This window comes from Cervus canadensis, chromosome 9 (assembly GCF_019320065.1).
Source record: "Cervus canadensis isolate Bull #8, Minnesota chromosome 9, ASM1932006v1, whole genome shotgun sequence".
NCBI lineage: Eukaryota > Metazoa > Chordata > Mammalia > Artiodactyla > Cervidae > Cervus > Cervus canadensis.
In genome coordinates, this window is record NC_057394.1 from 80,016,860 (window position 1) to 80,030,169 (window position 13,310).

At 48.6% G+C, this 13,310-nt stretch overlaps 3 protein-coding genes across 3 annotated transcripts in view; 1 reads left to right on the forward strand and 2 right to left on the reverse strand.

The window, feature by feature from the left end:
- LOC122447383 (protein POLR1D-like) overlaps positions 1 to 2,270 on the reverse strand; it is a 32,796-nt gene extending 30,526 nt beyond the window's left edge. The window contains exon 1 of the mRNA XM_043478013.1: positions 2,144 to 2,270. Within this exon, the coding sequence (XP_043333948.1) occupies positions 2,144 to 2,169 (26 nt within the window). The 5' untranslated portion in view covers positions 2,170 to 2,270. The remainder of the gene's footprint in view (positions 1 to 2,143) is intronic.
- On the reverse strand, positions 627 to 2,276 carry LOC122447382 (DNA-directed RNA polymerases I and III subunit RPAC2). The gene is made up of 2 exons (XM_043478012.1): positions 2,144 to 2,276; positions 627 to 1,204 (listed from the first exon to the last, which is right to left on the reverse strand). The coding sequence occupies exons 1-2, from the start codon at positions 2,167 to 2,169 to the stop codon at positions 829 to 831; spliced, it is 402 nt and encodes a 133-aa protein (XP_043333947.1). The 5' UTR covers positions 2,170 to 2,276; the 3' UTR covers positions 627 to 828.
- Positions 2,277 to 3,885: 1,609 nt separating this feature from the next.
- The window catches only part of LNX2 (ligand of numb-protein X 2), an 88,846-nt gene continuing 79,421 nt past the window's right edge, over positions 3,886 to 13,310 (forward strand). The window contains exon 1 of the mRNA XM_043477808.1: positions 3,886 to 4,015. The gene's annotated coding sequence lies outside the window, so the exon portion shown is untranslated. The remainder of the gene's footprint in view (positions 4,016 to 13,310) is intronic.

Here is a 13,310-nt window from a genome sequence, read left to right on the forward strand (position 1 = left end):
ACTGCAATCTGTCCTCTTAACACTACCATAAAGATGAAGCCCAAGACCACTTAACTTCTCTCACGTGAAACCAGAATTCTCTCAAATTATTTTCGTCCCTTGCACAATCTGCCAATCATAGCAAAGGATGCAATTCTCATAAATTACTAAAAAATATCTAGGAAGAGGCCAAGTCTTCCCCTCACTCCCACCTTTCTTTTCTAAATCATCCATAGCCTATGTGGGGTCATGCTCTATGGCATGGGGTCTCGAACCTCCCCGCCTCAGGCAGGTACCTTCCATCAGATCAGCAGCAGCATTAGATTAGAAATAAAGTACACAATAAATGCAATGTTTTCGAATCATCATCAGACCATCCTTCCCACCCCCAGTCCATGGAAAAATTTGTCTCCCACAAAATCAGTCCCTGGTACCCAAAAGGTTGGGACCACTGCTCTACATAATCTTTCCCTCTCCTCTAGTCACAGGAGTGCATGCACATCCCTTTTAATTCCCTCCATCAAGGTCTTTCTCTAGGTGCCTGGTTATCTGTTTCCTCACTTTCAATCTTGGTTCAATTAAAAGGGAAAAAACCCACAAAATCCTAAGAGTCCACCTCCAGAACAAAGGAACAGAAACCACTCAAATCAGTTTAAGTGTAAGAGGGAATTTATTAGCAGAATACAGTTTCTTGCAGGGACTCCAACAGCTAAGATGAGTTATGAGCTAGAAGCAGGCCCTTCTGCAGGTCACATTGTGCTGTCACCACAATCTTTTACTTCTGGGTTTCGCCAAGAGCACATACAGAATATCCTAGACGTCAGTTCTCCCTGTATGGTGTGTGAGGGACTAGAATGTGGCTTCGTTTCTGCTGGCCTTTTGATCTTTATATTCCTTTATGCTGGCCTCGAACTTGTCAAGCACATGCTGGCAGACATTCATGAGCTCAGTCAGGCCTCTCTGAAAGGGCTCGACCGCGGGGAGGGCACCTCGGGTCTGTATGCGCAAGTTAATTTTGCTCTCTGAAGGATGGGTTGTAGTGTAACCACAGAATTCCACTTCCGGGTTCTTCATGATCATGTACCGGAGAGAATTTCCTAGGGTATGGTCCTCCTCGTGCAACACAAATGTCACACAGTGTCTATCTGTCCCAGCCGCCTGGACCATCTCCAGGGCTGTCTTCCTCTCGCCTTCAGCCATTGAGGTCTTCACTCCAGACATTTTTCTACACACATAGTTTTTATAAAAATGAGATCATACTGAGTACGGTTTTGAAACTAGCTTTTTTTTTTTAAATCTATCACAATTGCAACAGGTTACTGTTCTAATGCACTCCAATTACACAGAACTATTAGCATTAGCCCTTATTATTATCTTCTCCTGCCTCCACCTATTCTACCACTAAATAATTTACTGCCTCCAGTTTCTCCCTACTCCATTTGGCCGTTTCCTACTCCATTTGGCCGTCCACATGGTGACCAAGGGAAGTGTCCTTCAACAAAAAGTTTGCTAAAATATTCTTTTGGTAGAGTCACAAGAAAAGGGGCAGGATTAGAATAGGGTGGGTCCTGTTAAAGGATGAAAAGGGGAGTTGAAAGGCATGAGGGAAACGCAGATGATTAAAAAATAGAAACTAAAGTTCATCAACGTGCAGTTTTCCAACTATGGTTTCCGTTTACAGGAGGTACGGAAACTAGAAAGTCTGAGAAGAGTCTTCAAGCACGGGGGAAAAAAGAGCACTCGGCGCACACAGAGGACCAATTAGCGCTCGGCCCAGAGGAGTGGCCTGGGCCTGGCTCACAGGCCAAGCCCATCATCACTCGGGGAACGGTGGCCGGGTGCACGTTATCTTTTACTGACTCTGGCTGTTCCTAATGGGGATGGGCCGTTGGGGACTGAACTCCGCCCTCACAACCCGTCTTCCCTCCTTGGTATCTAGTGTACTGAGCGTCTCCACTCAAGCAATCCAGCTCCCCCGCACCCCTTCCCAATTCGGGGCCCCGTTCCCCGCCCTGGCGCGCCCACCGCGCCCCCTCCTCGCCCGTCCTCCTGGTCAGGCCCTCGCTGCCAGTCCGGGCCGCGGAGGCGGAGGCCTCGGCCGGCCGCCGGCTCCGGGGCCCGGCGCGGCCCGCTCCTCCCGTCCCCGCTCCCCCTCGGCCGTTACCTCTCCAGCTCCTGGTCCTCTTCCATGGCGGGGGCGGCTTCCGGGATCCTCAGGTGGCGCGGGCGGGCCGGAGGCTCTGCCCCATGCCTCGAAACGTGCTGGCGCGGCAGGCAGGCAGGCAGGCAGGCAGGAAGGAAAGAAGGAAGGACCGACGGAAGGAGTGCGGACGGAAGGAGGGAGGAGGAGCCGCAGCGGCGCGGCAGGGCCCGGCCGCTGGGCGGGTAGTGGAGGCTCCGCCCATGGCCCCCGCCCCGGCCCCGCCCCCGGCGCGAGGAGGGCGGTAGCCGAGCCTGAGCCGCTCACCTGAGCTCCTAAGTGAGCCCGCCCGCCGAGCCGGCGGTGGCAGACAGGTGGAGCCGGGCTCCTGCCCCGCCCCGAGGCCGAGACCTGCCTGTGGGCGCCAGAGCTCGGCCCTTGGCACCTCCCCTCATCCCGCAGGTGATGGCAGAAGGGGCGGGGCCTTACCTGACTCCCCCAGATCCTTTTTCCTCTGGGGCCAGCCCTCTGGCAGTGTAGCAGTGTCAGTCGCTTCAGTCATGTCCGGCTTTTTGCACCCCACGAACTGTAGCCCGCCAGGCTCCTCTGTCCATGGGGTTCTCCAGGCAAGAATACTGGAATGGAGTATTGCTATACTCTTCTCCGGGGAATCTTCCCGACCCAGGGATCGAACCCAGATCTCCTGCATTGCAGGCGGATTCTTCACCATCTGAGCCACTGGGGAAGATCCTGGCCCCGTGGGGGACGGGATTAATCCCAGGCTGGACCGCCCCGGGAGGCCTTTCCGGGGACAATGGACAGCTATAGTTGATCGATACATTTTGATGAATTTCACAACAGAACAATATGCACGTGTAAGACGGTATTTGTCTCATCCGCGATCTTGAGTGGTTTCACAGCTCAACTAGGTCAAAGGACAAGCGTTTGTTTATTTTTGCGGGGGGGGGGCGGGAGTGGGGGTGAGGATGAGCGAGTTTGGATGTAAACCGTCCCCGTCTCGCATCCCCATCTTTTCCTTCCTGGGATCTTTTTTCTCTACCTGGAGTACGTCCTGCCTGGCTGTGGACACGTCCTTTCCTCTTCACCCTTTTGGCCTCTTCAACCTCCTCACCCGCGGAACCTCCCTCTCACCTTCGTTCCCAGGTGCTCGTGCCCCCGCCTCGGCAGCCTTTCACTACCCAGACTTGCTCTCCGCGCCTCTACCCCTCAGGTGTTCTTTACCAACCCCCCCCTCCCTTCCTGTCCCCCCCTCACCCCCGCCAGCTCGCGTCCCTTCCCCCCACCCCGACCCCTGCTGTCCTCTCGCCTGACACGCCCACAGCCCAGCTTTTCGGCGCCACCTGTTCTCCTTACCCTACCCCCGACCCCCTAGATGTTCCCCGCCTCCCCCAGCTGTTCCCCTGTCCTCGCGCGGTCGTCAGAGAGCGCAGAGGCGGCACTGGCCCCACGCCGGGGGCTTCAAGGCTGACCGCGGAGGGGACGGCTGGGGGGTGGGGGGGAAGGGAGGGCGCGCGGCGGGGGGGCTGAGCGGGCTCACTCTAACGCGGAGTGACGGCCCGGGCCCGGCCCGCCCCTCGCGCTCTCGGATAGGCGGAGCCGCCCTCTGGCCCGCCCCCTCCACGCCCTGTGCTGCTGCCAATTGGCCAGGGTGCGTGTCGGCTTGCGTGGCTCGGCCCTGGCGTTCGCCCGCGGGAAGGCAGCAGGGGCGGTTGAGGAGCGAAGTCTTGACTAGAGTTTGCTCCTTGCCAGGAAATCTGCGGCGGCGGCGGCGGCAGGTCCCGGCGGAGCGGAGGCCGGCTGGCCCCCGCGCTCCCTCAGCGGGGCCGCGGAAGCGGAGCCGACGCTCGGCTGAGGCGCGGGAGCCGGGCTCACCCGGTGAGTAACTTTGCCCTGCCCGGCGCGCTCGGCGCCCGCTCGCGGTCCGGCCGCGCCTCAGGTGCGGGCGGCGTGTGGGGTGTGGGGCGTCGCGGCGCCCGGGAGGCGGCGGAGGCGGGCGGCCGAGGCGTCCTTCGCGCTCTCCTGGCCCGGCCGGGCTGTGGGGACACGGGGTCCGGGGAGGAGGGCGCGGGGTTGCCGGGCGCCGGCGGGGGCGGGCGGCCTCGGCTCTGACAGTCTGGGGGGTCCCGGCCGCCGGGTGGCCGAGCTTTTTGCGTCGTTTGCTCCGGTTTTAGGGAGGGGAGAGGTGGGGTGAGATTTTTGTCCCCTGAGTGTCTGTGGCCGTGGGTGAGAGAGCCACTGGCTGCCTTACCCGGTCTTGTCCCCGTTTGAAAGGAGCGGGGCGAGGTCGTACGCTCCGTCCCAGCCTGTTGCCCGCGAATTCTCACCTTTCCCTGGAGGCTGGAGAGGGTGGGAGAGAGACACCCTCGAAGGGAGTAATTTCAAAACACGGCCCTTGACTTGGAAGCAGCCGTACACAAAGCACCGTTCAGGAAGGACCTCACTCGCTTTTCAGAACCTCATGCCCAGATCTAGACGAAGGACTTGCAGCTTAGATGTAGCGTTTCTTCGGAGGTTTCTGTGTGCATTTACGGTTATGAATCAGGACGTTCAGTATATGCCAGGAGCTACAGTACGCTCATGCCTGGGCTTAACTCTGGTAGATGGTTGCTTTTTAAATTACAGAAATGAAGTTGAGCGAAAAGCAGTGGCGATTCAGGAGGGGGAAACAGTTGTGAGCTTCGGTTTATTGCAACTGTCTTCGCTTTTAAAATTTCACATTCTGGCCGCAGTCATACTAATTTCTAAATTGGTCTCAGGACAGATTTTGATTTTTTTTTTTCTCTCTTCCTTGCACCATACTGTGACGTAGCCCTGGTGAGTTCATCCCAGTAGATCAATATTGTTTACTTGGATAGATTTGATTCCCATCTCCTCACCCCTTTAGACAATGGACTTTGATCTTGTATCCTTTCTGGCCTGTCCGAGCTTTCTGGAGTCAAGAATAACAAAAGTTGTGCCCTTTTAGCTTGTCCCAGTCCTGCACGTGAGTTTTCCCGTAGGAGTAAAAATGTAGGCCAGTTTGTAACCCAGGCAAAATAACTGCTGCTGCTTTTAATGTGGCCCACCTGTGTGTTAGCATTCCTAATTCTGTGTCTTGTTCCTCTCCTTTTTTCATCAGGTTATACTTTTTCCATTATTTATTCATTCAGCAGATGAGTGTCTTTTGCAAATTGGACATGCTTGGCAAGGGTCAGCTCTTGCCCTGAACTGGCTCACAGTGCTGTTTGGAAGCCGATGTATGCCTCTCTTCGACCAGCCACCTGAAAGCGATTTGAGCGGGTGCTGAGGGACCTTAAAAGAGGGAGAATTTCTGCCTGGAGTTTGTTAGGGAAGGCCTCACACCTGCACTTACTCTTCAGGTGGCTGGGGGATTTTCATTCTCTGCGAAGGGACTAGCATGTAGGGCTTTGCTTTATGAAAGCCGCATCTGGTTACTCTGGCTGAAGAACATGGTGTCTGCGGTTGGAGTCGTGGTCAGGGCCTGGGATGTGTTATTCATTTCGGAGCACTTAGCACTTGGCCTTGCTTACAGTGGGCACTCAAATATTTATTGAACTGAGTTGAACAGGAACATAAAGGATTTTGTATGCCAAATTAAGAAATTTGGACTTGATCCAGTCAGCGATATGGAGCTGCCAAGTTTAAGCAGGAGAATGTCATGATAACATTTGCCTTCCATAAGGATGTCTGCGGCAGGCTGAAGGTTGGTGGGGGTCCAGATGGGAGGTAGGGAGACGGCGCAGGGCCTCTTAAATCCTGGAGGGTTTAAGTGCTCAGCACTTCTCAATTCACATTGTCTGGGTTTGGATCTGGCTCTGTCACTCATTACGTAATCTCTTTCTTCTTTAGGGTCTTCACTTCATAGGATTTGGGGGATAAAGCTTGAAAAACATGTATGTTACTTAGAATAGTGCTTGGCACATAGGAAGGATTTGGTAGATGCTGTTTTTTGTTCTCTGTGAAGGCAGTGGAAGTAGAGATGATGTGGCATCCAGGAGGTATAATTGGTCCAACCAGATAGGTGACTGCGAATGATTAATGAGAGAGGGGTGGTTCGGAGGGTTTTTGACTTGGGGGCATTGGAGTATACTGGTTAAGCTGGCTGTGGAGTCAGAACGGGGTTGAATTCCATCACTTATTCTGAGCACTACTGTCCTCACTGAACTTTGGTTTGCTAACATTTAGAAAATGAAGTATACCTGTCTAGTGGGGTTTGAGGATCAAATGAAATTACGCATTAATGCCCTTGGCAGAGTACCTAGCACATTACAAGTGCTCAATAAATATTGGTTGTTCCTGAAGGGGTTATGACATTAAAGAGCTAGTGGAGTGCTAGAAGTTACGAGAAGGAACAGTTAAGAACAGTCCGTGGTAGGCCTGGGGAAAGGAAGATGGTTTGGGACCAACCCATTGAGGAGCACATAGGTGGTTGAGTCTCTGATGCCATTGTTAGATGTGTCAGGCCAGAGATAGGAAAGAATGGATGATAAAAAGATCAAGAGCTCACATAAAGCCTTTGTGGATGTGGTCAGCTTTACGGGAGATTTGCAGGGGGTAGGCAGAAGTGGGGAAGTTGACATTATTGCAGTGCCAGGAGTGTTGCTGTCACATGCTGGGCGTCTCTAGCCTTAAAATGCGTTTTGGTCACCATCACAAGGGAAGTCAAGGCTCCTGTAACCTGGTGGGCCCTTTGCCCTCCTCCCCTGCCTCTTTGTCTCCTTTTTGATTGCTCCCCTCAAAATCCTGGTACTTTTAAATTTTATTATGCAGAGCCATTTAATTTCTCCTGGGGCTAAAGTTCTCTTTAGGCCTACCTTCCTATATAAAAATCCAAGATTTCTAGAAGAAATCAGAGGTCTCATCTAATAGATTTACTTAGGAAGTAATGTTGGTTCTAAAAATAGATGTATATAAGCATATTTTAAATACATATCTGTGTATATCTTGTATATACAGGTACAGTTGTAGAAGACTTAGTCAGGCCTAAAATGATTCTGTTAAGGGACCTGGGAGATTGACAAACTCAGTCCCCTTCAGCTTTCCTGTCATATGTCTCTCTTCCTCAGAAAGTACAAAACTGGAAAAATATGTGGTTACATAAGTTTTTTGGTCAGTCAAGTTAGAAGAAACGGCTGTTTTGTGTATTCACTGATGAGAAGTTGTTAGGAATTTTTTAAGAAGCAAATGTTGGTGATGTTCATTATGGTGACGGTGATAGAAGCATCCAGTCAGTGTGTTTTTAAAGAGGCAGATATGTAGGCTCTGTCCTCAGAATGCACACTTCGTAAGAGCAGGGATCCTGATTTGCTCACTGAAGTAGAGTCCCCAGGTCCCAGAACCAAAGATACTAATGTATGCATGAGTAAATGAACTGGATCCATTGACTTTGATCTGTCTTGGCCCACAGACATACTGAAATCTTTGGAACAGTCATTGGTCAGAGGGAAAACAAAAGAGGCGTTTGAGCCAGCCAAGCCGCTTAAAGTACTCTGTGTTCTTATAGAAGATACCGGAACTATAACAGAATTTATGGTCATTATGATTCAGTTATTTTAGTGCCAGCTGCTGTAATTTATTTGCATGATTCCCTTTTTCTCCCCTTTTACTGTGATGGTTGTAGGGTATAGTTGGGAAGAAAGGTTTCTGTAGGGGTATTGCCTTGTTCAGAGCTAAACTGATGACACCTGTATTGTCAATTTGTCCTCTTATTAGTAAAACTCCAGACCCGATAAGAGATGAGAAGAGGAGCAGAAGTGTTGTGGGTGGAGAGGGCCAAGCACAGTTTACACCTTAATTTCCCCACCCTTGAGGTCTCCTTCTATTTTTTCTGATAATCAGGGTCCCTCATCAAAGTAATTTTGTGGGAGAATTTTGTTTCTCAAAATTGGACTGGGAAGGCGAAAGAATTAGAAACAAGTGCAGAAAATAGGCGATAGGCAACTAAAACTTTACCTACACACAATATATATGCCTAACTATACTATAGGAATTACGTATATCGTGTATTTACGTGCTTATCTATGTGTATAAGCATAAACTGTCATGTGTCCACTTAAAAAGCATGCCACTTTCATGTAAACAAATTAGGTTTTGTTTTCTCTATTGAAAGAGTAATCTTAGAGTTCTTTTAAATAGCAAATTTCCCTAAAGTATATAATAGGGGGCATTGTAAAAAAATGTTTATAAACAAACTATGAGGACCTGTATCTTATGTAAAACAGGTGTCTGGTGGTGGTGGTTTAGTAGCTAAGTAGTGTCTGACTCTTGCAACCCCATGGACTGTAGCCTGCCAGGCTCCTTTGTCCATGGGATTCTCCAGGCAAGATTGCTGGAGTGGTTTGCCATTTCCTTCTCTAGGGGATCTTTCCGACCCAGGGATCGAACCTGAGTCTCCTGCATTGCAGGCAGTTTCTTTACCAACTGGACTATAAACAGGTGTCTACTTGGCTTTAATAAAGCTTTCAAAGGCTCTGTTGGTTATCACTTTGTTTTACTGATAAAGTAAGTCTGGTATATATTTTACCCCATGCCCCCTTTACCCCTCAGATTGGAATTTTGGCTACCAAAATTAAAAATTAATCCTTTATCAGAGTTCTTAATCCTGTTCAATTGAACTGTCTAATTACTGAACAAATAAATTGAAGTCCTTATGTCTTATTTCATTGTTTTATTCAAATCATTGCCACTTTTCTTCCACATGATTTTAATGTTTGTAGACTTCCAATTTAATTGTATTCAAAAAGCAGCATACATGATGGGATTGACACTGGGCTGTGTGGGACATAAAACATTCTCTGCCCTTGGAAAGATTAAAATCTTAAAAGACGTTAAGTCAGAGTTAATCATTCTAAGGCAGAAGATAGATGGACCCTGGGTTAGACATTTACAGCTAGCCTCCTGTTTATGCTTTGAGACAAAGATAATAACAGGAACAGGATAAGCAGCTGGATTTAGTCTCCTGTGGACACTAAGATAACAGTGGTGGCAGGAGCAGAGAAGGGCTGAGCCCTGCCTCGGTAAGGAGGTCGCACATTCCTCATTCTTGGGGTCAAGGCAGTCTCCCAGACTACACATGTGCAGAAAGAGTCCTCAGGGGAGGGAACAGTAGCCCATAATATGTCCTGTCAACCTCCCAGAGACCTTCATACTGGAATCCATCTTGGCTAAAAGATACACAGACACACAGGGGAGGGCCATGAGTCAGACCAAGCGTGGGGTTAAAGCAAGTTAATTAGCCGGAGGGAAACAAAGACCCAGAAAACTGCCTCCATATAGCAACCAGGGCTTCCCAGGTGGCTCAGAGGTAAAGGATCTGCCTGCAGTGCAGAAGGCGCAGGTTCAGTCCCTGAGTCGGGAAGATCCCCTGGAGAAGGGAATGGCTACCCACTCTAGTGGGAAATCTTGCCTGGGGAATCCTGCCTGGGAAATCCCATGGATAGAGGAGCTTGGTGGGCTACAATCCATGGGATCACAAAAGAGTTGGACATGACTTCTTGTTTGGTCACTGAGTCATGTCCTCTTTGCAACTATGGACTGCAGCACGCCAGGCTTCCCTGTCCTTCACCATCTCCCAGAGTTTGCTCAAACTCATGTCTGTTGAGTTGGTGATGCCATCCAACCATCTCATCCTTTTGTCTTCAGTCTTTCCCAGCATCAGGGTCTTTTCTAATGAGTCAACACTTCGCATCAGGTGGCCAAAGTGAAGAGCCAACTCATTGGAAAGGACTCTGATGTGACTTAGCAACAAGCCACCCTGAAAGCACCCAACTCTTTCTCTGAGCTCACCTGCATGTATTTTTCTAATAAACACTTTACCAGTTTCTCTGTTTTTGGTCTTTTTGCTAAAACTCCTTTTACAAAGAAGGCAAGAGCCAGGATCCTCCTTCTGGCCACTAGTCCCTGGTGGTCTAGTGGTGACAATTTGGCGCTTTCACTGCCACAGTCTGGGTTTGATTCCTGTTCAGGGAGATACCACTTCAAGCCTCCACCCTCCGTGGCCGCCCCACAGCAGCTCAGAGCATGAGGAACACCTCTGACTTCAAGTACCTTGTCTCCTCGTTAACCTTCACTTCCAGTGTCCTTGGACATTCCCCCAATTCTCCACATTAGACCTTACATTTCTGTATCCTGTCCTCTGACTGCAGCCTCTGAGCCTGTCCTTCCAGCTGTATCACACCCACGGTCACTCTTCGGTGCCCTTTGGGCAGGGACAGTTTGCCTGCCATCCTGTTTATCCCACCTTCCATCCTGTTGTATTAACATCTGTGGGTTTATTTTTGTGTATGGTGTTAGAAAGTGTTCTAGTTTCATTCTTTTACAAGTGGTTGACCAGTTTTCCCAGCACCACTTGTTAAAGAGGTTGTCTTTTTTCCATTGTATATCCTTGCCTCCTTTGTCAAAGATAAGGTGTCCGTAGGTTCGTGGATTTATCTCTGGGCTTTCTATTCTGTTCCATTGATCTATAAAATAAACTCAAAATGGATTAAAGATCTAAATGTAAGACCAGAAACTATAAAACTCCTAGAGGAGAACATAGGCAAAACACTCTCCGACATAAATCACAGCAAGATCCTCTATGACCCACCTCCCAGAATATTGGAAATAAAAGCAAAACTAAACAAATGGGATCTAATGAAACTTAAAAGCTTTTGCACTACAAAAGAAACTATAAGTAAGGTGAAAAGACAGCCGTCAGATTGGGAGAAAACAATAGCAAATGAAGAAACAGACAAAGGATTAATCTCAAAAATATACAAGCAACTCCTGCAGCTCAACTCCAGAAAAATAAATGACCCAATCAAAAAATGGGCCAAAGAACTAACAGACATTTCTCCAAAGGAGACATACAGATAGCTAAAAAAAAACACATGAAAAGATGCTCAACATCACTCATTATTAGAGAAATGCAAATCAAAACCACAATGAGGTACCATTACACGCCAGTCAGGATGGCTGCTATCCAAAAGTCTACAAGCAATAAATGCTGGAGAGGGTGTGGAGAAAAGGGAACCCTCTTACACTGTTGGTGGGAATGCAAACTAGTACAGCCACTATGGAGAACAGTGTGGAGATTTCTTAAAAAACTGGAAATAGAACTGCCATATGACCCAGCAATCCCACTTCTGGGCATACACACTGAGGAAACCAGATCTGAAAGAGACACGTGCACCCCAATGTTCATCGCAGCACTGTTTATAATAGCCAGGACATGGAAGCAACCTAGATGCCCATCAGCAGACGAATGGATAAGGAAGCTGTGGTACATATACACCATGGAATATTACTCAGCTGTTAAAAAGAATTCATTTGAACCAGTCTTAATGAGATGGATGAAACTGGAGCCCATTATACAGAGTGAAGTAAGCCAGAAAGATAAAGAACATTACAGCATACTAACACATATATATGGAATTTAGAAAGATGGTAACGATAACCCTATATGCAAAACAGAAAAAAGAGACACAGAAATACAGAACAGACTTTTGAACTCTGTGGGAGAAGGTGAGGGTGGGATGTTTCAAAAGAACAGCATGTATACTATCTATGGTGAAACAGATCACCAGCCCAGGTGGGATGCATGAGACAAGTGCTCGGGCCTGGTGCACTGGGAAGACCCAGAGGAATCGGGGTGGAGAGGGAGGTGGGAGGGGGGATCGGGATGGGGAATACGTGTAAATCTATGGCTGATTCATATCAATGTATGACAAAACCCACTGAAATGTTGTGAAGTAATTAGCCTCCAACTAATAATAAAAAAAAAAAAAAACATCTGTGGGATCTGTATTTAAGTGCCTGGAATATGCCTCCCTGGCACCTTAGCTTTGCTTGAACTTGCTTTTGTTCTGTGCTTGCTTCATTAACTCTGCTTCTCCCTGAGTTATTTTGGCAACCCTGTTAGAAGGCCAGGCGCAGGGAATCACCCCTCAAACAGCCCCTGCCCTGCTTTCCCCTCAGGCAGTTCCCTTTATTTGGCACCTACTGAGTGCTGTGACACTGAGCTCAGAGTTCAGTGGGCTGCAGTGTCTGACAGAGCTGACATTCTAGAGGATATGGAAATTTGGCAAATAGCAGCACACATTATAGTCACAAATATGGTAAGTGCTTTGACGAGACAGAGAGCTGTGCTGTCCAGCATGGTAGTCACCTGAATGTGCAGCTCCTAAAACGTTCCTGATCTGAATTGAGATGTGCTATCACTGCACCCTTCACGATTTTGAAGACTGAGTACCCAAAATGGTAAAATAGCTCAGTAAGTTTTTATATTGATTACAGGTTGAAATGATATCCTGGATATATTGGGTCAAATAAAATATTCAAACTAGTTCATTCACTTGGCTGCTAGAATATTTAACATGGCAGGTGTGGTTCACCTTCGGTTGGGTAGCTCTGGCATGGGGTGTTGTCAAGGGTATAACAAGGGAAACTGACTTAGTGTCTGGGAAGCTGGCTGTCCCTGGAACCACCCCGAGGAAGTTGTCTTTGAACCGATATCTGGTTGCGTGGATGTCACAGGTAAAGCCTTCTCAGAGGAAGCAGCAGAGGGGGGTGGCATTTTGCAGGAGGGTGAGGAGGTGGGTAGCAGAAAGTTGGGAAAGTGTGATGGGAGATAGGGCCTGGGAGGTAGGTAGGGCCGGGTCATGTGGGCCCTGTTGGCCCTAATCAGGCTCTTGTTCTTCCTTTCTCCTGAATGATTCTAGACTGTCCTCATTCAGAAACCTTTTACCAAACCCTCTCTTTTGCAGCCTGCAGATAATCTGGTCAGTTCATGAGGACCTGGTTTGATTTAGCAGATTTCTGTCCCTCCCTTTCCCAGCTTGTCTGGATAAGTCTCAGTTGTGTTAAAGGCTCATTTTTCCATGTGCCCGTGATCCCATCCTTCAGTCTCTTTTGGAGAGTTTCATCAGTTAACCTCCTTCTGTACTGAGTCTCTCTCTCCCTGATGGCTTTTTCACCTACAAATATACTCCAGTTCCAAACTTGTAAAACAAAGCACCATTGACCTCACATCCCCTCTAGTTATTGTTCCTAAAAAGTAACGAAATATTTTACAATTTAATATTTAAAATGCGTAATGTGTTAACATGTCAATATAATTATATTGATTGAAATATGGTTATACAGTTGATTGTCCCTTGAACAACGTGGGGATGAAGGGCACTGATCCTCCCAG